A 26,304-nucleotide genomic window follows, 5' to 3' on the forward strand; every position below is an offset into this window, starting at 1 on the left:
CAAAGTACTTGCTACTTCCAATAGATGGAGATTGCATAGGACCACAGACCAGTTGCAGTCTTCTCTTTGATCTGATTTCTCCCACTGTCTTAAATGGCTTCCTGTGCATTTTACCATCAGTGCATCCTTCACAGAAATTGACTTCATCAGACTTCTGTAATTTGATTTCACTTACATTTCCACTCCTGACAAGCTTCTGTAGCTGTGAAACACTAACATGCCCTAGTCGTTGATGCCATATATCCAAGCCATTCATGCTGCTGTTTGAGGCTACTGAGGCATTCTCAGTAACACTGGTCTTACAGTCCAGTTTGTATAGACCATCATCCTTTCTTGTACCCATGCCATGGAGTTGTCCTGATTTACCTCGGATGTAACAGCAATTAACTCCAAACTGCACAATATTTCCTTTTTCAGTAGCAGCTCCTACTGAAAATAGATTGTTAGCTAATGTTGGTATATGAAGGACACTCTGCATTGTGACATGCTCTGAATCACTGACTTTAAATGTCATTTTTAGTTTACAATTTCCAACTCCAAGAACTTCAACAGTTCTTCCATCACCAATCTTAACTTGCTGAGGTGTGCTAAACTTGTGATAATTTGATAATATGTTCCTCTGGTGTGTCGTATGCCTAGACGCACCAGAATCCACCAACCATTCCCCATTTTCTATTTCTTTATCCTGGTTTGTTACAAAGGCAACACCATTGTTTCCATCAGTATAATCTTCCGCCACATTAATATCCACATTCTTAGCTTTGTGAACCATTTCCTTCAGTGTTGGACAATTGCGTTTTATATGTTCCTCTCTGCCACACTGGTAACATTTGAAGCTGTTACCCCTTTTCTTTGTTTCTTGAGTTCCATGTGATTTGAAATTGCTACGAGTGGCTAATGCAGTTGATGATGTTTCATTCGATGTGGTTTTTTCTTCTTTTGTTCTTCATTAATCAGTGCCTGTTGCACAAATTCTAATGAGATATCATCAATTTTGGTTTTCAGGACTGTTACAATTGTATCATAGCTAGCTGGCAGACTACTAAGTAAGGTAACAATCTGATCCTTTTCTGCTATTTCCGCCCCACCGCAGCAAGCTGATCCGTTAATTCCTTCATTTGTTTCAAATGTTCCTGGACCGCCATGCTTTCTTTCATCTCACATCGAAAATACTTCTTTTTCAGGAATAGTTTATTGGCTAGTGTGTTCCTATCAAACTGAGCACACAGTACATTCCATGCTTCCTTAGGAGTTGTGCATGAGGTGACAAGATAAAGTTGTGCACCTTGAATGTTCAGAACAATTGTTGAAAATGTTCTTTCCCTTTCCCTGTTGAAATCTGCCCTTGTTTGATCATTGGCTGTCTCTGAGTAGAGAAATAGATATATTTTTTATCAAGAAATATAGAGCCGATCCACTTCTGTCGGATCCAACCTGGTTGTCAAAGTTGTCATTTTAGTTGACATCACATCCCACATGAATGAATTGAACTTGAATCTTCAGGGAAAGAATAATCTTGTCTCTGATCTTTATAGAATCATTAAAATATTTCGGAGAAAGCTGTCATTGTTTGAAGCACAATTGGAAGGAGAAAACCTCTCTCATTTTCAGTGTTTCGATGAATTTCATGCTGGAATCACAGAAGATGTCAACCTGGAGTTTCAGAAAAAGATTATTGGTGATTTAAATAAGCATTTTAGAGATTTTCGGATCTCGACAGAATCGAAAGTGACATTCTCCTTTTTCAGAATCCTTTTGATTGTGTCATTGATGACGTGACAGTGAAACTTCAGCTGAAAGTAATCGATTTGCAAGGAAATGATTTGTTGAAAGCAAAACACAGAGAAGAGCAACTTATTGAATTTTACAGCTGCATACCTGAAGATGATTTTCCAAAGCTAAAGCATTTCGCATCTGGTATGGCATCAGTGTTCGGAACAACTTATGTCTGTGAACAAGCATTTTCAAAAATAAAGTATGTGAAGTCGATACATCGATCAAGGTTGACTGATGAACATTTGAAAGCAATTCTAATGATTGGATGCAGCAATTCAAAACCGAACATTTAAAATATTTTGAAAGCCAAACGCCAATTTCATAAATATCACTAACTTTTTTACGGCTTAGTGAAATTCAGATATGTACTCACCATGTGCGATGTGACAATTGGTTTTGTTAATGTCACCTTCTTTGATAACCTTTTAGTAAATAAAAATGTTGGTTGTTTTTCTGTTTGTTTTTTATTATATGTGTGTATTGCATGACACTCCCACATGGCTAATGTGGCATCCTAAACTTAGTGTTAAGTCTTTTACAGAGAGCTTTCGTTCTAGCTTGTGAGTATTGAACATAATGATCATGGGACCCGCGTTTCTAATTCCCCAAGTAATCTGGCCCCCTGTGAAAAACGTTTGGTAACCCCTGATCTAGAACATTCAAGCACTTTACCTCAGTGCCTCGGAAACTGCTGTAATTTAAAGTTAACTACGCAAATGAAAGTTTACTTAACTGGTCAATTTAATTTCGTTCAAGAACTGTCATGTTGGGCTTACGTGAACGGCTACTTCAGAGATTAATATTAGCTACATCAATTTAAAACATTGAATTTGCCACTGAAAAAGGGAAAACTACATCAACCGGTTGTGGCATGAAAATAAATAAGTAGTTTCAGTTGTTAAAAAACGACCCACCAAAAAGTGTTATAGAGTTAACTCTTTAGCTTAATTTTAAAAATAAATTATAACAATAGTAACAAAGTACTTGCTCAAATATATAAATTGAGTATTACAAAAATGTAAGTGGTACACCATTGTGCAAATTAATTGAAACAAATGGTCATTTTACAATATTTTCAGTATGGCAGCCGGTGTAGGCTCGCTGGACCCGCTGATTTCCTTTAATAGTCATTTTGTCACAGAGACGGCGTCATTATCTGTGTTTTGCAGTGCGGTCGATCTATTTTTTGGATACATGACGAAATTTTGAAGAATATTACGTCATTCGAAATTGCGTTAGAAGGGCAACGAGACCAGTCAAAACAACTTCTTACCAACTCAATGAAGAAAAAACGGTATTAATGGGGTCTGAAATACAAGAACTGGACGCAAGAACAATGAAGGAAGGTGTTATTCAGTGACGAGACTCATTTCTTCGTACAGGGTCAAAGAAGTCTGCATGTTCGCAGATCTCCAGATGAGAAACTTCGAGAATCTCACAGCAAACAGTTCGTAAAACATCCCTTGAAGATGATTTTGGGGTTTTTCAGCTACTATGGCGTCGGAGGCTTACATATTGTAGAAGGTATGATGCGAGAATCACAGTACATCGAAGTTTTGAAGAAAATAGTCGTTCCAGAATTGAAAAAGAGATTTCCAGATGGATCTGGCATTTTTCAGCAAGATCTGGCTCTGTGCCACACATCGAAACTTGTGAAGAATTTTATGACTACAACGCGAATAAAGGTGCTGGACTGGCCTGGAAACTCTCTGGACTTAAATCCCATTGAAAATCTTTAGGCGATTTGTAACGAAAGACTTCGGGGAAAAGACTGTACTACGAAAGATAAGCTAATTGAGGCCATAATTGAGGTGTAGTACTGCAATCCAAAAATCAGTAAAGATTGCAGTCAACTCGTGGACTCGATACCAAAGCAAATTAATGATCTTTTGAAAAATGAAGGCGGTGATATCATGTATTAATTTGTGAGTAATTTTTGGATTCTCAGAAATAAAACACAAAAAATTTAAAACATCGTAATTTTCCGTCTTGTTTGAATTAATTTGCACAAGGGTGTAACTGACACTGAATTTCCAGTGGAATTAATATCAAGTTCTGGCCCAGTACAGTCCAAAGCAAATTAGATTAAAAAGTATTTCAAGCTAAAGATACCTGGGGCTAAATCACATAATGCTTTTTCCCAGTCACTTTAATCATCCTTATAGTCAAATTAAAGTGAATTTCAAGTAAGATATGATAATGTCTAAAAGCATTAACACTGGATTGATCAGGGCCCTTCTATTTACAAAAATAAAAATGTAGATTTTAAAACACACGAAGAGCAATATTCAAGGGTGGGAACTATTTCTGAAGTTTAAATATGATTTCTGTATTTGATAACTTCCTCAAAAGTCACATTAAGAAGTTATTTAATGTTGGACATAGAAAATCATATATATTTCCTCCATTATCTCAATGAGTTTGTGCAGCTGAATGGGAAGAAAGTTTTATGAGTTATGCAAGAAGATATTTCCTTTGTCTAGAGTTACTTTCGTAATTTTTTTTTCCCGGAAACACATTTTTTCCAAGTAAACTATACAAGTGGTTATTTTCTTTATGTAAATTTTCCTCATGCTTCATGGATAAATTAAATATATGTGTATATACAGTTATTTATATTATCTGTTTTCTTAAACGAACTGGGGTAATATTTACAATAAGCTGTTTGAAGAATAACGCTTTCCCATAAGGTTAGCTACAATTTCCTTTGAATAAACAATTTTAATTTTTACTAATTTTATATTTATAATCAATATTACATTTCACTGATATCCTCACTTCTTTAACTTATAAAATGTCGTTTTACGTTTTCACAATTTATTTTAATTGGCTTAAAATCAGTATAGCAACATTATTGTTTTTAAAGACTTTTTGTTGTGTAATACCACCACATTCCTGATATGTATTCTTTTCTGTTTAAAAATATAAACAACATGAACAGATAAGCTTAAAGATTAGTAGAAATAACATTCTTGATTTCTTGTTGTCATTACGATTGGATTTACTATTGGACATCTTACAGTGTCCTACTATAATATATATATAAACGTCAATGTAAATCAGAAGTTGGGCCCGTCATGGCCAGGTGGGTTAAGGCGTTCGACTCGTAATCTGAGGGTCGCGGGTTCAAATCCCCGTCGCACCAAACATGCTCGTCCTTTCAGCCGTGGAGGCGTTATAATTTAATGATCAATCCCACTATTCGTTGGTGAAGGAGTAGCCCAAGAGTTGGCGGTGGATGGTGATGACTAGTTGCCTTCCCTATAGTCTTACACTGCTAAATTAGGAACGGCTAGCGCAGGTAGCCCTCGTGTAGCTTTGCGCGAAATTCCAAAAAATAAACAATTCAGAAGTTAAATAAATAAAACTTTAGTCACAGTGAAAAAAATCTTTATTTTCACAATAAAACACAAACCAAAGATTCTTTAAGGGCAAGTGTACTGAGCATCCTTTCTAGAGTATGCGTTAAGAGAGATCTCTTTATTCTGTGTGAATGATTGCATGAATACTATTAATCTCTAAATCTGCTCTCTTATCTATCTATCTCAAACTGGAAGGACATGGAAATATATGCAAATAACGACAGTTTAAGATTCTTCCACGGCACATTTGCCACGCCCTGAAAAGTGAAAGCTACTGTCACAAACAACAAGGGGAGTGATATCTTCGAAACATCACCTGATTGTCCAGTTGAAAAGATAAATGTCTCGTACTACTGTAATTCTTTTTAATACGGAGCACATGTGACGGTCGTAGTAAATTCTGCAATTTCGCTAATAATGTGGATGGGAAAAACTTAATTTGTTGTTGTTGTTGAATTACATGCAAAACTATTTGAGGGCTGTCTTCATTAATCATCCCCAATTTTGAAGTGATTGACAGCTCAAGTAGTTAATACCACTTTTCTCCAACATTTGGGCTACTATTTTTCTCATGCAAAGTGAAATTGGCCAGAGCTTTATAATGATCCCACGACTGAAAAGGGTGAGCAAGTTCATTGACAGATTTACTCCAACGTCCCGCAGATTGCGAGTTCAGTACCCTAAACATCAGGCTGTGCTAAGTATACAAGAACTTAATGGTTTTCTTGACCGACTCAAAAGGCTCGAAGTAAAAAGATATTTAGAAAATCCTTACTTAATTACAACTAATTTTGAAAAACACAAGACGAGTTGATTTGTCACTTTGTTTTATAATCCATAAAATTTCCATTCGATCGTTATAAAAAAACAACTTTACATCAATATGATGAACTGAAAAATACAACTATTTTTCACATTATTCTTACAGTATATTTTTCAGAAAATTAAACATTTTCTGTTTTCTATAAAATTATGAGCTATTCAATTTAAAATATGTAAAAGTCCTATTTTTACGTTGCTTTTGCAATTTTTACAAGTGGTTGGCGCAAAATAAAACAATATCCTTCAATAATCCAGTTTCATTGATTATCATGAAAATTAAAGTAAAATAAGTTATGATTTGTTTGTTTTATTTGATGAAATACATCTTTTGTTCTAAATGTATATTATTTGTATTGATATTTTATTATTTATGTTTTAAAAAGTCAATTAATACAGGTAGCGCTAAATTGTTTTGAGGAACAGATGACTATTTTGCCAGAACCAGTAAAAGTGTGGTGCATAAGTCATGTTCCTTTTCTTAAATTTAAAAGTTAAGCCTATGTGGTATAGGCTCAGATGTAACTAATAAATTTAAGTTATTTATTTAAGGTTAAGAATTTTCTGTCACTCTGGACCGGTCAACGACTGCTTTAGAAAGAGAAATGACCTTTACGAGTTCAGTTTCACGGTAAGGTTGTTAGTGTAAAAAACATGTCCATCTGCTTTCTTACGTTGACACACTGACGTGAAATCTGAAAAGTTTAAATTAGAAAATAGCGAGACTTAGATGAAAGTTGCACACTGGTGTTCATAAGGAAAGTAAATTAGCCATTTATGTGTCTTTTCAGTGTGATTTAACATAACCTTCTAAATGTTGTGATTAAATAAATAGTCATTAATTCGGCTTATTAAACTAGTTTTCAGATGTACGAATTTTTTTTGTGAAGTTAGAATACAATTTCTTATTATTATTATTTAAAACGCTAAATCTCATTATACATTCCCTTTCAGTCTGGTAAGGTCACTGACTTTATATTATTTTCAGTAGAAATAGCTGTTATGTTAACCATTTTAGGTTGCATTTTAGGAGAAATATTCTCAAAAACATAAATATAATTTCATAAAGTAAGGTATTCATTTGTGGAGGTTTATAGTATTTCTCATATTTGCTATTCAGGGTCTTTATCAATGTGTAACTCATTTTGTCTCAACTTCATTTCTAATGAAAATTCATTTTGGCAAACATGTTTTTTACTTGTGTGTCTTATGAGCTTTATATAACATTAAAGGACAACAAGGATCCTTTTAGTTCATCTAGGCTAATCTACCTACAAAAGTAAATGCTAAAAAGCTCAAAGCCAACCCATATTCAAATGTTTATCAAGTTATCCCTTTAATTTACTATATCTGGCACGCCCAAGGCAGCTCATCATTTTAAAGCCAACCACTCTCTTCAGCAAAATAAAACTTTTGGCTGAAGATGATTCCTACCATCCTAGAATTTATTTTGGTTTTTCCGTAGTCTTATCATTATCATTATTAAATAAAAAAAAATATTGCATCAACACTAAATTCCCTTAGCAGTCTTAAGCATCTCAGTCAGATCTCTCTCTCCTTATTTCAAGAGAAAATAATTTTGGAGATCTTAACCTTTCCTTGTGTGAAACCCCTCTATCCTAGGCACCATTTAAGTTGCCTTTTTCTGAACCCTTTCAATAATTATATGTTCTTTTTAAAGTAAGAAACCTGAGACTGAACACCATACTCCAAATCTGGCCTAAACAGTGGCTTATACAATCAAATTATAACTTCTTTAGACTCGTATTCAATATTTTTGTATATACAACCTAAAATCATATTTTTCCTACCACTAGCAACAGCACACTGCTCGGATGACTTAAGAGACTGATCAACCAGAAGACTAAGATCTTTTTTCTTCTATAACACTTTGAATGTTATTTCCATCAAGATCATGCTTGTAAATCAACTTGTGATATCCTATAAGTATTACTTTGCATAGTTTGTAAAACAGCAGTATCCTCATCACGGCTAACAATACCCAAAACTTCAGTATCATCAGCAAATGTTAATAACCTATTGACTATTCCTTCAGCTGTTACTGATATAAATCAAAAAGAGCAGTAGTCTTGACACTGATCCACAAAATACCTCACTCAAAACATTAATCCAGTTTGACTGAACTTCATTTATAACAATCCTCTGCTTTTTACTATCTAACCAGATTTCTATCCAATGAGACAACCTACCTGTCACACCTACAGAGCTTTTTTTTTTTTTTTAAACAAGTCCTTTATATGGCACCTTACTGTATGCAATCTGAAAACTCAGTTTCACCAAATCTATACCCATACCCATCAGTTTTTTATGAACAAAAAGCATTTTATACTTTATTGTTTACAGATAAGCAATATTGAAGGGTTATAAACTCATTAGATATTAAATTTAGCATGCCAATAGAACTTAGTCAAGAATGAAAAAATGGATGAACTGAAATAATATTCCTATTTCTAGTTGGCTGCTCATATGGGTACTAAATATAGATGTTCTTATCCTTAAAGAACATTTTATCAAATTATAACCACTATATATTTCTATATGTAAAGTGGTGTGGGCTTAGCAATTTTATTGTGCTTTTGGCTTCTTATGAGGTTATATGTAATATACCAGTAGAATAATTGGATAACAATATATCTAGCCAGCATCTAAAATAATCTTAATTTTCTGTTCAGAAACTTATTTATATTCTATGTCACAGTCTGTAAATCGTGTATAACATTAAGTAGAGTATCACTTTTGATGGAATACAATGAGGAGGCTTGAATAGTTGTAACAGAGGAAAGATTTAATCTGTAATTGTTATATCAGGATACTAAATAATGATTAACTAGTTATTTTTATATTAATTTGTTTGGCTTACTACCTTGTGCCTTCTTTGACGTATAAAGATTTATCATTGAATTGGTCTACTGTAGCTGTACACTGTATATACACATATAAAAGTAATTCATGATTTAAGTTTATTCATAAAAAACACAAACTAATTATCAAACTAAGATAATAAGCTGCTTTGCAACCAGTTTTATTACACATCCTTAAAGTAATTATCAAAACTACTCTGACCTTTCAAGTGAACAAGAGATTCACCAAGAGATTGGGCATCTGTTTAAATTGTAAAAAAACTGGACAAGAGTTTGAAAACCATGAAAATAAAGGGCAGAATAATCAATACAAAATCCTAATAGTCAGAATAGTTCCTTGGTAGGCTCAGTAGATAGTCTGACGTGGCTTTGCTATGTGAAAAAACATACCCAAAACACATCGGAATAGTTAAATAGAATCCTCTAGTGAAATCCGTGGAAGGCTTCAGTGTCTTCTTTGATGACACTTTTGTCAATGGATTTCCAAATGAAAAGCAAGTTATAGCTGTGATTTCAAACTTGAAACAATCAGCTAAGAGAAAAAAATCTATGCCAAAGGGAAGTTTCTTCCATAAGTAAAATTACACAGGCCTGTGAATTTAAACTTCACAAAAGTTTTGATTTTAATAATGAATTTTTCCATAATCAATTCAATTTTGCAGGTTTTGAAAATATTCTTTTTCTTCCTATCAGGTAAGGATTTTTTACAACTCAGGAAACAAAAGAACCTACGTAATTCAAATCATTTATCACAATGAACATGTTTTATTAGTGTGTGTTGGTTCTAGATCAGGGGCTCCCAATTGGTGGGTCGCGACTCCCAAGGGGTCGCGCAGCCTTGGCAGGGGGGTCGAGCAGCCTTGGCAGGGGAGTCGCGTAGCCTTGTTAGAAGTAGCTTGGGATAACATTAATTTTATTTCATCAATTACATTTTCAAGTCGCGAGTGCCAAAAGGTTGGGAACCCCTGTTCTAGAGCAATCAATAAGACTCGTGTTGTGATTGGTCTAGAGAAATCTATAGCCAATTGTTGTCAATATCTGAAGCATAACAAAAAGTGGTTTAGTTTCATTGAAAATGATTCATTTATATAAAAGTAAATGTTTTTTGGTAAACCTGTACATGATGGAAAAAAAATGGGTATTGTTTTCAGATTTATCAAACAGGAATTACTGTAGAATGTATATAAATTTTAAGATAATAAAACCATCACAGGCATGTTGTTATCTATTGTTTTGTATATGCAATTGCTAACAATTTTTAGCATGTATGGAAATGATATTAATGCATGCCACCATTGTCTTGCCTGATGGAAATAAAGTACACAAACATTTTTTTTTTTTTATGAGCTTAGAAGAGGTGCAGTTGTTTGCTTTGTCTTTAGATTGTACTATGTAACACAAATTTTGTTCCTGGATAGTATGTGTTATTTTTTAATTGCTTATGTTGTAAAAGTACAGAAAATGGCCATTATTCCCTTCAAACTTTGTTTTTGTGACCTGGATATAATGAAATTTAGAGATTAACCTGTTTTCTATGTAAAAATGGGGTAATTTGCACATTTTCATTTGCATAAGGTCTGAATAAAACAATATATGAATCAAGATTTCTATGTATTTATACTAAAGTTATACAAAAATGAACAAAAATGTTTAGAAGTGAGTAGTTTTTTGAGATTTTTGAATGTAATGTAAATCACTTTCACGTATCAGCCCCCAAATATAGTCTCCCATCATGTTTTTGTTATACGCTCCTTGGTAGTGGCATTCAAAGTCCAGTATATCTTAGTGGAAGTGCTTGCCTTGTTCCTCTGAGTATGCTCCCATGTTCTCCTTGAATTTATCAAGATGAGCGTCAAGGATATGGACTTTCAGGGACATTCTGCAGCCCATTGTGCTGTAGTTCTTCACCAGAGCTTCAACCAGTTCCACATAATTTTCAGCCTTGTGATTGCTCAAGAAGCCCTGAAGCTCTGCAAAAAGGTTGCCCCAAGCTTTTTTTTCCTTCTTACTGAGCTTCTTGGGGAATTCTGTGCATTTCAGGATCATCTTTATTTGTGGTCCAACAAAGACACCAGCTTTGACATTTGCCTCAGGCAGCTTAGGGAAGTCTCGAAGGTACATGAAGGCTGCAGATTCCTTATCAAGAGCTGTGACAAATTGTTTCATAAGACCCAATTTTATGTGCAATTGTGGAAACAACACCTTTTGGAGGTCCACTAGTGGCTCACACTTGACATTGTGTGTCCCCACAGAGAACTCGGTCTGTTGTGGCCAGTGCGCTGCAGTGTCCCTGTTGTTCCAAAGGCAAAGATAACAGGGAAACTTGGTAAAGCCTCCTTGAAGACCAATCAGGAATGCCACCATTTTGAAGTTTCCGATAACCTCCCAGCCCAACAAAAATATATCACAAATATAATGGTATGATTGGGTCATTTACACAGCCTCTTGTTACCATAGTGACAAATATATTGAAAGGAAAAAAAAGTCAAAGTGCACATGCAAATAAATGCTATCCAGAAATGACACACCATGCAGCCTGTTAACCATTTATATACCAGTGGGGTGTTTCTTGTGGATTTTAGAACAGTCTATAAAACATGCTCATGATTGGTCTAGAGAATCTGTAACCAATGGTTGTCAAAATTTTAAACATTACAAAGTGTGACTTGATTTCACTGAAAATGATTCACTTATGTGAATACACATATGAAATTTTGTGAAGAATCATACTAATGATGGAGAAAATTGATATAATTTTAGTATTTGGTGTACAGTTATTACTGTAATATGTAAACATTTCAAGACAATAAAACTACTGCAGGCCTGTTTTTATTATTGTTTTCAGTTATTCCAACAAGTTTCTGTATTGTTGAATATTTAGAAATATTTATTTACCAGTCATGTTGCAATGGTGCTATGCATACATTTCTAGATGTTATTTGACTCTTCAGTAACCCTAAGTATGATAGTTTTTCTGATTTAACACAATAATAGAAAATAATGAGTTCTTTTGATATTTATCCTTTGGTGGTAAGTAAAAAGATTGAGAGATTAAAAGTAGAACTTGTTTGGAAGTCATATTTGGCAGATCAGTTGGTAAAATGGATGTTTAAGGAGCAGTTTACTTACGTTTTTTTTTGTTGTTGTTAAGGTTAACATTTTAATACAAGTTCATGGATCTGTTTCAGGTTTGTGATTTTGTAGATTTTTTTTAAAGTTTACATGATGGAGAAGTTATGTACTATATTTTTGAGAGGTTGAGTAGTTCATGATTGATTTTTGGAACAACACTTTGACTGGTTGATCATCCTGAAACATAGCTCATAGATTGCTGATCTTCGTTTCTGGGTTTTTGCTGAGTGCAAAGTTTGTCATTTTGATGTGTAGAACTTTTTTTTCTGGTTTTTGTGTTTTCTTTATCAGCTATTTTGATTTCGTGCCATTCTATATTGACTTGAGCTGTGTACATAATATGTTCAGCAGTGATAGAGAGAAATTTGGGCTTCATCAACCATATAGCATTTTGGTGTTTTTGAGTCTTTGTCCTTAAGTGTCTTCCTGTTTTTCTTTGAGGCAACCCATAGGAACACTTGATTTATATATAAGTGATGCATTTGGATGTTTTGATAGTATGGGGGTTGTTTAACTTTTGTTGCAATATTTTTTTCTATTGACCATACTTTGAAATATACTTTTTGCATATTTCTGGTTATTGTAACTTGTTATGGAAATACACGGAATGGTTATTTTAATTTCTGCTTCTGTTTCCTTGTGGTCTTTTTTTCTTTTTCTGTGTTGGATAAAATCCTTTGGGTATATATGTTTCAAAGATAGTCTTAAGGTACTGTAATTCTTTGGGTAAGTATTCATTACTATTTTAACTCTACTGAATGGACAGAATACTGTTATTTGTGTTAATAAATGTGGATGATTAAGTATGTATTTCAGATACTGGTTTGTATAGTTGGCTTATATGTGTAAGATATAGATTATCAGAACATCAAGGAATGGAAGATTTCTGTTTTCAATAACCAGTAGATACATATGGATAGTCTGTCTGTCTGTAGATGTCTGAATATCAGGATATCAAGAAGAGCAAAGTTTTATTTTCTTCCTACTGGAAGAGTTTCTTGAAACTATTAAACATAAAATGATTTTGAATAAAGATCTAGACCTTGGTGCCACATAAATGAATTCTTGCAAATTAGTATGTAGATGGCACTGTATAATATGCAAATTATATGTCTACATTTGCTTGTTTAAAAAAAAATAAATTTCCTGTGTTTATTCTGATGTTCTAAAGATGGAGCTTTTTCCACAAAAATAGTACTGTTTTTAACTGTATATTTTACTTCTAATTTTATACAATATGTTATTGTGCATTTTTAAACATTGACTATTGCACTGGTGTGTAAAAAAACTTAAAATTCATGTTACTTTAGTTTTTTGGTTTTTTTTTTAAGTAAGCCATGTAGCACTGTAAGGAAGTTTGTTTTTCTTGACTTGTAAATAGAGAATTCTATGCTATATTAATACAAATAATGATAATTTAGATTATATAGTCCCAAAGTAACCTAGATAAATTAAACACAAGATAAAGTTAACATATTCAGTGATATAAATCTTTTATTATAACTTTACTATGTAAAGTTTAAACAGGTAGGATTTATTATGGTTTGAATACTGTTTAAATTCTCATCTAGGGGGAGAGGCACTATGAAAAACTAATCCTCCCTTTGTTAACAAACTGCTATGGTTTTTGGATATGTGCATCCAGGTCTTTTTAAAAGGACGTTTGAAGCATGGGAAAGTTTTCGTGTTATATTATATAAAAAACTTGGAAATTTGAACCTTGTTACATTGGTATTTTAAAAACATGTTGCTCTTATTTTTTTGTAGTTTACTAAAATTTTCTGCATATGTAATACAGAATTCCATGTAAGTGCAACCTTAGATACATGATAGATACAAAGATAGATGTAAGTCTGATTATAAAAACAAGGAATGGGAAGCTTTTCTTCCACTTGGATGGCAAATTTGATGTTACGTATTGATTTTAAGTGGTTTAAGATTTTAATCAGTTCTTTATCATCTGGCCAAATTACAAGATAGTTCACATAATGCTTTCTCATCTTTGGTTTTGTGGTGGCTGACTTTATAGCTGAGTTTTAACATGCAACATGAGTAAAACTCGTTTTTTATTGAGAAAGAGGAAAAACAAAGTTTCTGACATGTACATTTGTTGTCTTACTAGATGTTATTTTAAATCAGAAAATTGCAATTGCAGTAATCTTTAACATTTTCATCTGTATCATAGTCTTACTTGTAACTTAAAATGTTTGTAGCCAAGTTCTACATACAGCTCAAAACATTTACATCAAGGTCTACGTGTAGCTCAAAACATTTACGTCAAGTTCTACGTGTGGGCTAAAACATTTAAGTCAAGTTCTACACGTAGCTCAAAACATTTACGTCAAGTTCTGCATGTAGCTTAAAACTTTGTTTTCTTGAGGTTCAATGTATGGCTTATGGCTTTTTGTATAGCCAAATAAAGATAAATTATGGTTAGTAATACCAAAGTGAATAGAAATACATATCTAAAGTCTCAATGTTTGTACATGAGTAAGGGATTATGAAGTGAGATTTAAGAAATAGTCTGACAATAGTCAGTGTTAGTCCTGTGATTGTCTTTTCATACTTTTGCAAAACTTGAGAATTAATTTTGGACTTTCATTCTCTTCACTTTTGGGTAACAAGTTTGAACTTTTTAAGCAGCTCCTTTGTAACAGAGATACACATTTAATTGTTTTTTGGTTTTTTTTTGTATAGAAAACGTTCTAGGAATTGTCAAGAAGAAGGGTGTGAGTTTATGCCTATATCCAAACGAATAAATAATCTTCATATTAGGTAAGTAAAGAACATAAGTTTGTCCGTGTTCATATATTGATTGATATACTTACAAGTACAAATTTATTAATATTTCCATGATTATCTATATTTACCTACATCTTCCAATGCTTAATTTAGAAACCAATTAAATTTTATTATTTTATAGAAAAAGCAAAAATAAAGCTTTGCTATTGCATTGAATAATGCAGTTGAATTTTCCTGGAAATGTTAATACATGTAGAGACCAGTTATAAGACATTTTCTAACAAAATCATGTTTAGTTAAATCTTTTGCTCATTGATGTATTTTCTGTACTTCTGACAAATGGAATATTTGACTTTTCAAATTTTATCAGTATCCATAGAAAATAAGCACCCTATCCTGAATATCCCTGAGGGCAATTGACCAACTGTAACCAGTTAGCAAATGATCTTCTGTGATTCTTGAGATGTGTTCTCTATTCACAGATCTACTTTTGATTTTGTTTTTAATCAGTTGGTTGATTACTTTCATGAGCTTTATCTCATAGTGATCTTTTATTATCTATAATTTAGGATTGATGTCTGCTTCAGTATAATATTGAGAATTTGTATATCAGGCTATATGACCTAGCCCTTCTGTATCCATATTTTGTTACAAGTCTTTAAGCTCATGAGTCATAAGTCCTATTAACCTCTTATTTTTTTTTTTTTTTAAGAACTTGTTTGTCTCTATTAAAATATATTTTCTCTTCTTCAACCAAACAGGGTAGAGCATCTTTCTTATAGAGATTTATTACACTTTGTCTTTTCAATCTGTTATTTACAATAAAAGGATTGGAAACTTGCTTTTGACCTATCAAATTCCAACCCCTATCTATATTTGTTTGGATTCAAGAATTTTATATTCAGAATGCACAGAATGTATGGGTGATGATGTTTGATACAGTGAAGCGCCATTAAGCCGCGGACCAGTAAACCGCGAAATCGCTTAAGCAGCTGTAGCAAGACTTGTGAGCGAGGATTATCATGCTCACCACTAATTTAAGAACATGTAAAAACGCGGCTTACGAATTTAATCCTGGCTTTATAACTTCAAGGGGATATTTAAAAAGGATTTGCTTTAATTTGGGAAATAAATAAAATATATTACAATAGAAATCAACCGTTAATCTACCTTATCTGCTCTCTATGTCAGCTTTATGGAGGCTGCCATTGTTACCGAATTACACCTCTCCATACATTAAAGTTAATCCATGGTAAATCCGTGAAAAAAGTGATCAATAATTAAAGTATTATTTTTAATTCGATAATCCGATATAATGATCACACAATGGCCCAGATGAGGCTCCTCAGCGGAGCTGTTGGAGACTTCGGCTTTTCAGTCATAAAGGTTTAAGCCGCAGACCACTTAAGCCTCAGTTAAGCAGGTTGACCCCCCAAATACCTCGGCTTAACAGCGCTCCACTGTATATCTGTTGTGCAGCCTGCTAAACCCTACCAATTTTTAATTGCTTTAACTATCTGAAACCTCTCTGTGTGAATTCCTGTGTGTCATGAGGGGACCTCCCAGGGAAGGTTCTGGTCTTTCAGTTTACCTCCTCTGGGATCAGAACATCCACCCACGTGTTTGTCGTGCCTGGTGACATGTTAAGGGGAGGAGAGGATCCTGATGATTGAGGGGTCCAATCCTAACACATCACTTTGGTCTTGAATTCCTGTATACAGGTGACCTTGGGGTGTTCCCCCCTAGGGTCAATCAGCTGGTCCACTTGGGCTAGAGTCAACCAAGTACCAGTGTTGGATGTTGTCAACAGGTGTTGTGGACATTGTATCTGATGCTGGTGTTTGGGTGCAGTGCTTACAAAACCCTGGTGTTGCTGCAGTGTCCTTGTTTGGCACTATAGTGCATCCCCTTGTAGGGCTCCATAGTGGGTGGGGTCAGTGGGCACTGAAATGTAGCTTCTTTATTATGGATACCCCTCTTTGTGACAAAATAAAAAAAAATGAAAAAATTGAAAAAAAAATCACTGGAAAACAACCACGCATGGATGACTTTTGTACAGTCAGTATATTACAGCCAGATTCTACACCTTCATTTCTGATTATCCATTCTTTATCTGAAAAATTCTTGGAGCAGGTGCCCATTTTTCTTTCACAAGGGATTAGAGGGACTTACTGGGCCCCCAAAGTCAGTAAAGAAGTTGCTTTCTGGACACATTTTGGTAGAAACACCTTCACTACAACATACCAAATTCCTCCTGAAATCAAAGGTGATTGGGGATATACAAGGTTACTCCCAATGCATCATTGAATTCTTCCAGAGGAGTTATTGTTGACAGATTTAAAGAACATTCAAGAGTTGGAAATCCTTGCTGGTTTCTCCAGCCAAGGCATTAGATGGAATTATGGACCCTACCAATGTTCTGATATTAATGTTTACACCACCTTGCCTGCCTGCCACAGTCAAAGCAGGTTATTTGAACTACAAGGTACAGCCTTACATTTCTAACTATCTCAGATATTTCCAGTGTCAGCAGTTTGGTCACTCAAAAACATCATGTCATGGTTCTTTGATATATGCTCATTGTGGTGATAAAGACCATGATGTTTACAACTGCAACCTGAAATCACACTGCGTTAACTCTCATGTCTCCAACCCCTCTTACTTTTAAATAGGTAGAAGACAAAGAGGTGCAACACTTGACTGTTAACAATAACACCTATGCAGAGGCTCGAAAATTATTGTTCCCAACTTCATCTCGGAGATAGGCTGCTGCACTTCGTTGCATTACCACAGTGAGAGTGCAGACAGATCTTTGTGTCTCCAACAGTCATTTGCAAAACATCTTAAGAATCTTGCACCCTCCATAATTAAAAAACGTTGACACATCTATGTCTACTTCCTCTCTATCCCAACCACTACTTCCAGTGACTGCCCAGTTTCATTTCCTTCAGGTCCAAATGTTTTCTCGGGTCCATCCTCTTCTATAGCCCCGAGAAGTAAATCGACCATTCATTCATGTCCTCAGTCATTGGAATCTTTGTCCACAGACAGAGACCTGCCTACTCGACCCAGGGCAGGATCCATTGAGGTTGATAGATCTTTGTCCAATAAAAATAAAAACCATGGTCACAAACAGAAGATATCCCTGCCACATTCTCCTCCACATAAATAACAATAGCCACTCTGATCCAGCAGAACTGTTGAGGTTTTTGATCAAATATAGATGACATTAAGGATTTCATTGTTTCTTACTATTCCATGTGCCTCTCCTTACAAGAAACATTTCCGAAACCTGCTGATTCAGTCATCCTTCAGCAATTTTCCTTGTACAGAAATGACAGGTTATGTGATGGACAAGTGCATGGAAGGGTGGTACTACTGGTCGATCAGCATGTGCACACCCTATCTTTGTCACTTGATACACTCTTGGAGGCTAGAGCCATCCATGTTTTCTTGGATTGTACCGTCTCTAGCTGTTCTCTCTACCTGTCTCCTGAAGAGATCTGTAATCAGTCAGACCTTGATACCTTCATTGAGCAATTACCATCCCCCTTTTTACTATTGGGGAATTTTAATGAACATAATCCCCCATGGGGTGGTGCTAATATTGATGGGAGAGGGGTCATGGTATAGAGCATATGCTCTTGGACCACAACCTCTCTCTTCAGTACTGATTCCTGTACTTATTTTGATGCACTTAGTCTTTTACTGCTATAGATCTTTCCACCTGCTCCCCCTTCACTTTTCACTTAATTTTCTTGGAGAGTCAACAATAATCCATGGGGCAGTGATAATTTTCCTGTCATTTTGAGAGAGACTGGCCATGGTCCATGCCATCTGACCCACATACCTTGATGGAAATTGGACAAGACTAACTGTCCTTCTTTCACCACTCTCTTAGAACTTGATCCTACCATAGTGTGTAAGCCATCGATAGATGACTATGTGGCAGCAGTAACTGAGTGTATTGTCCGGGCAGCTGCTCAATGTATTCTTAAAACCTTGACACATTTCCTACAATATCCTCGTCCTTGGTGGAATCCTGCCTGCCACATGACAAGAAAATCTCAAAAACAGGCTTACAATACCTTTCATAGGTATCCCACATTTTAAAATTGCATTGCATATCACCAGGCCTGTGCAAATGCTTTATAGGCCAGAAAGCCAGAAAGAATCTTGGATAAAATACACCTCTAGCATTTCTTCTACCACCAATTCCAAAGTCATATGGGACAAAATTCGGAAGGTTAACGGCCAGTATACTTCTGTCCTTCTTTTGATCTTGTTCTCTGATGGCCGGGAAGTTGCTAATGCCCAGAGCATCACCAATACTCTTGGTGAGAGCCTTTCTCATGCATCTAGCACTTCTGCTTCATACCCCACCTTCTTAGCCATCAAAACACAGGCAGAACAATCAGCTCACATGACTTATGACTATAATCACCCCCTTACACTGGTGGAACTTAAGCTTGCTCTTCATTGGTTTGGCACTATGTCAGTTGGACCTGATGACATTCATTACGAGATGGTGCACCATCTCTCTTTTGCCTTTCTTACTATTCTTCTGGTAGTTTTTAACCAGATGTGGAAGGAGAATGTTTTTCCCGATGCTTGGTGCTATGCTGTTGTACTCACTTTTAAATAAACCTGGGAAGGATTTCAAGATTTCTTTAAACTACCATTCAATTTTTCTGACGAGCTGTCTCTGTAAAATCTTATAAAGGATGGTTAATGCTTGTCTTGTTTGGTTCCTTGAATCAAACAACCTCCTCTCATCCACTCATTGTGGGTTCCAAAAACAGCTCTCCACCATGGACCAGCTGATTTGACTTAACATCAATCAGGGAAGCCTTTCTCAAGCAACAGCATCTTGTTTCTGTATTTTTTGACCTTGAGAAAGCTTATGATAGAACGTGGAGGCATGGTATCTTGCAAGACCTCCACTCGTGTGGGTTATGTGGCAATTTACTGATTTTTATTAAACATTTTTAATGAATCTGCAATTCCAGGACTGTGTGGGCTCAACACTTTCCCACAGAAACTTGGAGTCCCTCAGGGCTGTACCTTAAGTGTGTCAATTTTCCTTATAAAGATTAATGTCATCAGTGGACAACTACCCCCTACAGTTGCAAATGGTCTCTGTCGACGACTTCCACATCTTGTGTCAGTTGTCAAGTATGAGGCATTGAGTGGCAGCTACAGGCTGCCCTCAATAATTTACTGAAGTAGGTCACAGCAAACGGTTTCAACCTTTCTCTCTTCAAAACTGTTTCATGCACTTTTGCCATCAATGAGGTATTCACCCTGATCCTTAACTCCTTATTGGTGAAGTTGTGTTTCCTTGATCCCTGAGAGAAAGTTCTTGGGGCTTATCTTTGAGTGTAAGCTGACCTTTATTCCACATGCCAAGCAACTAAATGTCAAGTGTACAAGGGCACTGAACATCCTCTGAGTCCTCTCTTCCACCCTGTTCACCATCAGGGGCTTTGGATCTGCACAGGGTCCTTCCACACTTCTCCAGTCCAGAGTTTGTACGTGGAATCCCAAAATCCACCTCTATACCTTCATCGCTTGCAACTGTCTTTAATGTATACTTCAAAACTTCAATCTTTACCACAGCATACCACATGGGGTTCTGTTTTCCTTCAGTGGGCTACACCTTTTCTTAATAGATAGTCTGCCATTGTTTCTTCTAGGCTTTGTATCCAGGTGCAGTTGGATGAATTGGGGCTATCTTTGGATGACAGTAGTATCCACAGATCAGTGCATCCCACCATGGCTAATTACTATCCCCAAATATGACCTTTCTTTGAGTCATCTGAAGAAGACAGATGCTCCTGATTGGAAGTATTACTTTCTATTTACCAAACATCTTTTGAACTATACCTCCATTCCCATTTATGCAGATGGTTCAAAATCATATGACTCTCTGGGCTCTGCCATTATTTGGTTGTTGTACACAGAATCCCCTCTACAGTTTGCGTTCACTGCCAAATTGTACACTATTTTCCTTGCCCTGTATCATGTAGAAACTATGCAGTACACAAACTGTACTATTTTTACCAATTCACATAGCTCTCTGTTAGATCTAGAATTGCTTCACATCAGTTCTCACCCTATTCTTGCCGATATTCAAAACTGACTGGCCCATTACTCTTTAACATCTACATCTATCCAGTTCTGGATACCAGGCCATGTTGGTATTTGCAGAAATGAGCTCCCTGACATTGCAGCTAAGAGTCTGCTCTAGTGCTATCACTGCTGTGCCTGTTCCATACATGTACTATGGTCCTGTATTCAAGGCTCGGTTCCATGCCAGTTGGCAGTTGAGTTGGAGTGAGCAATGTAAAAATAAGCTTTTTCAAATAAAGCCCTATATTGGACTTTAGCTGTCTTGCTTCCATAAGAATTGGGAAGAGGAAGTTGTCCTAACTAGACTACTTATTGGTCACAGTTTTTTAACTCATTGTTTTCTTTTATCTGGAACTGATGCTCAAATGTGTTGTCTGTGTGACACTCAGGTTGCATTTTAATGTTTTGCTGTCATTGAGTCATGATGACAGCACCATTTTAGACATGTTTTGTTTCAAGGTTTACCCATAGCGTTGGACAGTGTCATTGACTATGGTGACACTGTCCATCTTACAAATGTTTTTAGTATTTTAAAGGCCATTGACCTTTTTAATGTTATTTAGGTTTTTAATTCATAAATTAGACCTTTTTTTTAAATGATTCCTTTTTGAAGTACAACTAGTTCAGTATGAAATTAGAAAATGGCCATAATGTCAAATAACTCTAAACCAAGAGTGGAAAAGTCAACTTCAGTTGACTGATGCTGATGTTTGAACTTATCCGTTATTCATCTTGGGGAGTTGTGATAATTAAAATTATGCTACAGAAAGTCCTTCAAAACTAGTATTACTGTAATTTCTCTCTTACTGCTGTACACTAGATATAGAAGTTGGATTTCATGCTGTTTAAGTTTTAATTCACAAATAATAATTTTAATACTTTTACTTTAAATTTTTACTGGATGTTTGGTGCAGATAGCCCAGTTGCTTTGTGTCATAAAATGCCAAACCAACCAATGTAAAACGTTTATGAAAATGGTTTGATTCTTAGCACTGTAGTTAAATATTATTTTGCTGTATTAAAGAAATTAAAAGTGTTAAACTTTAGTTTTAGAAACTATCCTTGTGTGTTCAAGATTATCTTGTCTTTAGTTTGTGTTCAGTTGTACTATCTTTATATCTAGGTCTCAACAAGCTCTAGAACAAAGAAATGTGGAACATCTTCAAGTAAGTGTACATTAGTCTGAAGTTGGTGCTGGCCATATGGGTGAAAACTTGACTTTATTGCTTGGCAAAGTTATTCCCTAATTTTTAGATGTTTGCATGTGAATGTTTAGAGCAGCTTGAAATGGTCAAAATAACTGAATTGTAAACAGGTTCTTTTGAACAAAGAGAAGATCTTTAGCAAAAAATTGTTATATTAGTGTAACAATAAAAATCATTTAATAAAAAAAGTTCAGATTTTTTCCCCTCAGCCATGAAACCTAATAAACATGTTATGAGACAGGAATCAATGCTAATTCCAATTAAAATTGGGGAAAATATTTTTAAAATCATTTTGTGTATTTATTGATATTTGTCAGCAAAAACACCCTTTTTCTTATTACTAGGCTAGACATTTTTTCCTTTTCAGAATCTACTGTGTAAGTATACCTGAAGTAAAAGCTTCTATTCCTTTGTATTTTTATATACATACAGCTCAAGTTATAGTGCAGTTAAAAAAAGAGACCTGTCTTAACAGCTATAAAGTCATTGCAAACCTGTTTTGTAAAGTACATTGAAATGTTTAGTAAATGGCTAATTTTCTAACAGTTTCATACTGTGAAATGTACAGAATGTAAAAAACTGTTTTCATAAGTAATTAACTTCTGTAACTTAATTATATATATAAAAAAAAGCCTGTGGTTGAAAGCTAAAAAAAACCATCTCCATTTTTGAGTTTCTTTGTTCTTTGCCTGTTTCATCCATCTTTTTGGCATAGTTTCAAGTTGTGATGTGCATAGTTCAGAAATACACTATACCCCAAATTATTTCAAGTTTCAACATACATACACCTTAGTATTTTTTCTTTGCATTATTTTTGAAAGAAATGGGTTATTTTTACAGATTAATTACTTTTTTGTGTTTCCTTCTTTGGGTACTTTAAAAAATTCCTGTTTTGTGGAATATCTGGGGAAAGAACTGTTGAATGTATTAGTTGTTCTGCAAAAGTTCTTTCATTATGTAATGATATATAAAGAAGCTGTTCACAGGTGACATCACTTGCAAAGTAAATGTCTCTCCACTGTTTTAAAACAAGATGACTGAACTGGTACTGTAGAGTTATAAACACACTTAAGCTCCATTTGATGGGCAACCAGCCAGATACAATATTGTTTGTCTAATAACATGTCACCATCAGTATTTGTTTAAGATAAGACACAAACTGGTTGGCATCTAACCAGTGGTCCTTGGGTGACTGCTACAATACTAATTATTTTAAGGTTTTCTAAACTTCACAAGGAGAAGTGCAACAGTATGTGGTTGGATTTCTTGTAGAAACCCAGGTGAAACTATTTTGTAATGTATATATATCATTGTTTTTTTATGTAAGTATCCAGTGGCTTATTACAGCATGAAGCACTACATTCTTGCAATTTTTTTAAATACCTAGGCATCTTCTAGCTCAAACCCTACTGCTGGACCCTCAACAAGCAATGATTATGTTAGTGGAGCCAATGTCTGTTTTCAACATGCTGCCAAGAACAGTACAGATCCTAAAGACACTATTGAATATGGGTGTTCTGCTCCTATTTTGATAAATGGTGTAACAATAGTCAAAACCTTCAATGAACCAATGTACAGACCAGAGCTCAGTGCATCAGAAAACCCTCATTATTACAATATTAACTGTATATTGTTTCAAGCCCATCAACAGCGAATCCAAAGACTTGCTAAGCTACCAAATGGTCATTTACAGAGTTGTGATTTTTAATAATTGCATTATGAAATAATATGTATGTGACTTATTTTAACCTTTTCCTGTGTATAAGAGTGCATGTGCCCATCTTGGTAAATATTTATTGCCTGCCTTAGAATTTTAAGAAACTTTGTTTTTGTGATTTTTTTGTGAGAGTAAAAGTAGTTAAATAACAATGATTGAGGGGTTTCAGTTTCTTCTTTTGGTATAAACTCATTACTATGTGAACATCCAGCTCAATGCTGATACAATATTTGTATTTCCATGCAAGTTGTCTTTAACCATGTGATGTTCATGTTGAAGAAGCTCCAACATTCCTTATCATTCAGGTTTTACCTTATAACACTGGTGCCACATTAATATACTGTTAGTCTAACAATTATATACACTGTATTATGATATTCAGTGTGTCAAAATAAAAGTAGTGGTACTTTATTGATTTAAAAATGTATAATTGATTTATCCATTCTCGTTTGAGTGTGAGAAATGCTTAATTTTATAATCTGTGTTAAATTTGAAACTTAGTTTATCTAAAATAAGTCAGTTTGGCATTTTTTGCTTTTCAATATTATCTACTTATGTCTACAAGTCTAGAAATGTGACAGTAAAATACTGTACATCTTTTAGATTCCTGAAAATACCCTAAGTATTCATAAACATTCAGTTACAAATTCTTTGTCAGAAGTATTAAAAACATTGAATTACATTTGTCTCAAACTCAGTATAACTGTTTTGAATTTTATAAATAGTTGAAAGGCCATTGAGAAAATGGCTGGTTGAGAGAAATCATATTGGATATTTTTTTCTTTTCCAGTTTCTTCATGACTATTTTGTTAAATTTTTAACTTACACAATATTTGCATTTAAGTCTCAGATTGCTAGCTTCAAGAAAAAAAACTAAAGTAACAGACATTAATCTTCTATCAGTTACTTCAACAGAACATTAACATTGGAGATATACGAGAAATTCTTTAAGTAAATTTCAACTATTATTTAATGTATTCTGCCTTTTATCACTTTTTTAGTAGTATGTTGTTTCTACTTATTAAACAGTGTGAAAAGTTTCATTCAACTGACCAAAATGGATGGTTTTGGTTAAGAAATATTCAAAATGTTTTAGTGTAAAAGAATATGTTAGTATTGAGTGCTGCATAAATTAAAATTAGTTTGATTAAAATAGTATTGAAAAGGACTTTACATAGATAATTTCTATTGGCTTCATTAACCTTTCTTTTTAATTGTTGGAAAACTGCCTAACAGACGTTTCAATCTACCTCAGTATCTTTTTTTTTTTTTTACGATTGTCAATTATGTCTGTAGTATCAGCATTTCTATGTTAAAGCGTGGTTGGACTTTTGATTTTACATAATAAATTTAGCTTAATTGTATAATTTAAAAGTCAAATTTCTATGGTAGTAACATGATATTTAAATGCTTACATCTGTTATAAATTCACTGAGTAGTAAACAGATTTCACGAGTGAAACAGACTTGTGTTTTTCATTTTTCCTGAAATAGAAGCACTGTTATGTTGCTGGTGGTTTGAGTAATATGATTCAAAGAGTTTTTAAGTAAGATCAATCTCTATGTAGTTTTTTTTAAATAAGATCTCAGTGCAATGTCACAGATTGTTATAATAAGTAATGCAGAATACACTCCACATATCCAGTGGTAGTTGTATATTTGAAAAGTTTTGTGCAGTAATTTAATTGTATAACTCATTGCAGAATAACATACCAATATTTCTTTTGTAAAAATACAATACTATTACTCTTGCCAAGCTTCATGACTTCTACATTGATGTTTTTACTTTGCAGATTAACAGCTTTTTTGGGATTTCTTCCAATTTTGCTGCTGTTCATGATTTATTTGACTTTCAAGCATTTGTTGTTACAAGGAGAACAGTTACAGTACATTTTAATACTTTATACACTTTGTATTACTATTGTTGCAAATAACACGTAAATCCCTTTTGAGATTGTTTCAGTATTGCAGGGAGTTCCACAAAAGACTTTTGAACTGCATATATTCTTTCATAATACTACTGAAAAGAACATTACACAAGACATCTTGTTGGTTCCAGTCTCTATTATTGCTGGGACTGCAAGCTTCCAGTTGTTTAACTCAGATAAGAATTTTTTTTTCTAAAAGATTTTAGTCTTTGTTATCCCTGTGTTTTTGTAATTTCTAAGTACAATAGTTCTATAAAGATCACATAATACCATACTACAGCTCTGTATATGTAACATTTAACATTCACTGAAGGATTGAATTAACATTCCTTTTTCCTAAACTTGTATATTCCAATGCTAGTCCAATCACTTATGTGTACAAATAAACTAAAACTACTAAGAGATGCCAACTATTTTAAATGACTGAGCGTAATGATTGTAGACAGAGCCCTTTATCATTTGCAGCTACTAGGCCTGACCAATGTATTTAAGCTGTTTATTCTTATATTATTATTATAACTATTATTAATTTATGCTATAGATTGCTCATTTATGACTGAATACAGTTTTGAGTCATCCATGTCTGTGGATCCATCTGTGGCTAAACTGT

General features: G+C 34.4%; 1 protein-coding gene across 1 annotated transcript; it reads left to right on the forward strand.

Annotated features, from left to right (window-relative positions):
* The first annotated feature begins 6,361 nt into the window (after nucleotides 1–6,361).
* Nucleotides 6,362–25,228, forward strand: LOC143224985 (uncharacterized). Its single transcript, XM_076453569.1, has 4 exons — nucleotides 6,362–6,588; nucleotides 14,669–14,746; nucleotides 21,969–22,011; nucleotides 23,438–25,228. Exons 1-4 carry the CDS (start codon nucleotides 6,563–6,565, stop codon nucleotides 23,756–23,758), a joined length of 468 nt encoding a protein of 155 aa, XP_076309684.1. The 5' UTR covers nucleotides 6,362–6,562; the 3' UTR covers nucleotides 23,759–25,228.
* Nucleotides 25,229–26,304: the final 1,076 nt, after the last annotated feature.

The sequence above is a fragment of the Tachypleus tridentatus genome, chromosome 9, assembly GCF_004210375.1.
Source record: "Tachypleus tridentatus isolate NWPU-2018 chromosome 9, ASM421037v1, whole genome shotgun sequence".
Taxonomy (NCBI): Eukaryota; Metazoa; Arthropoda; class Merostomata; order Xiphosura; family Limulidae; genus Tachypleus; species Tachypleus tridentatus.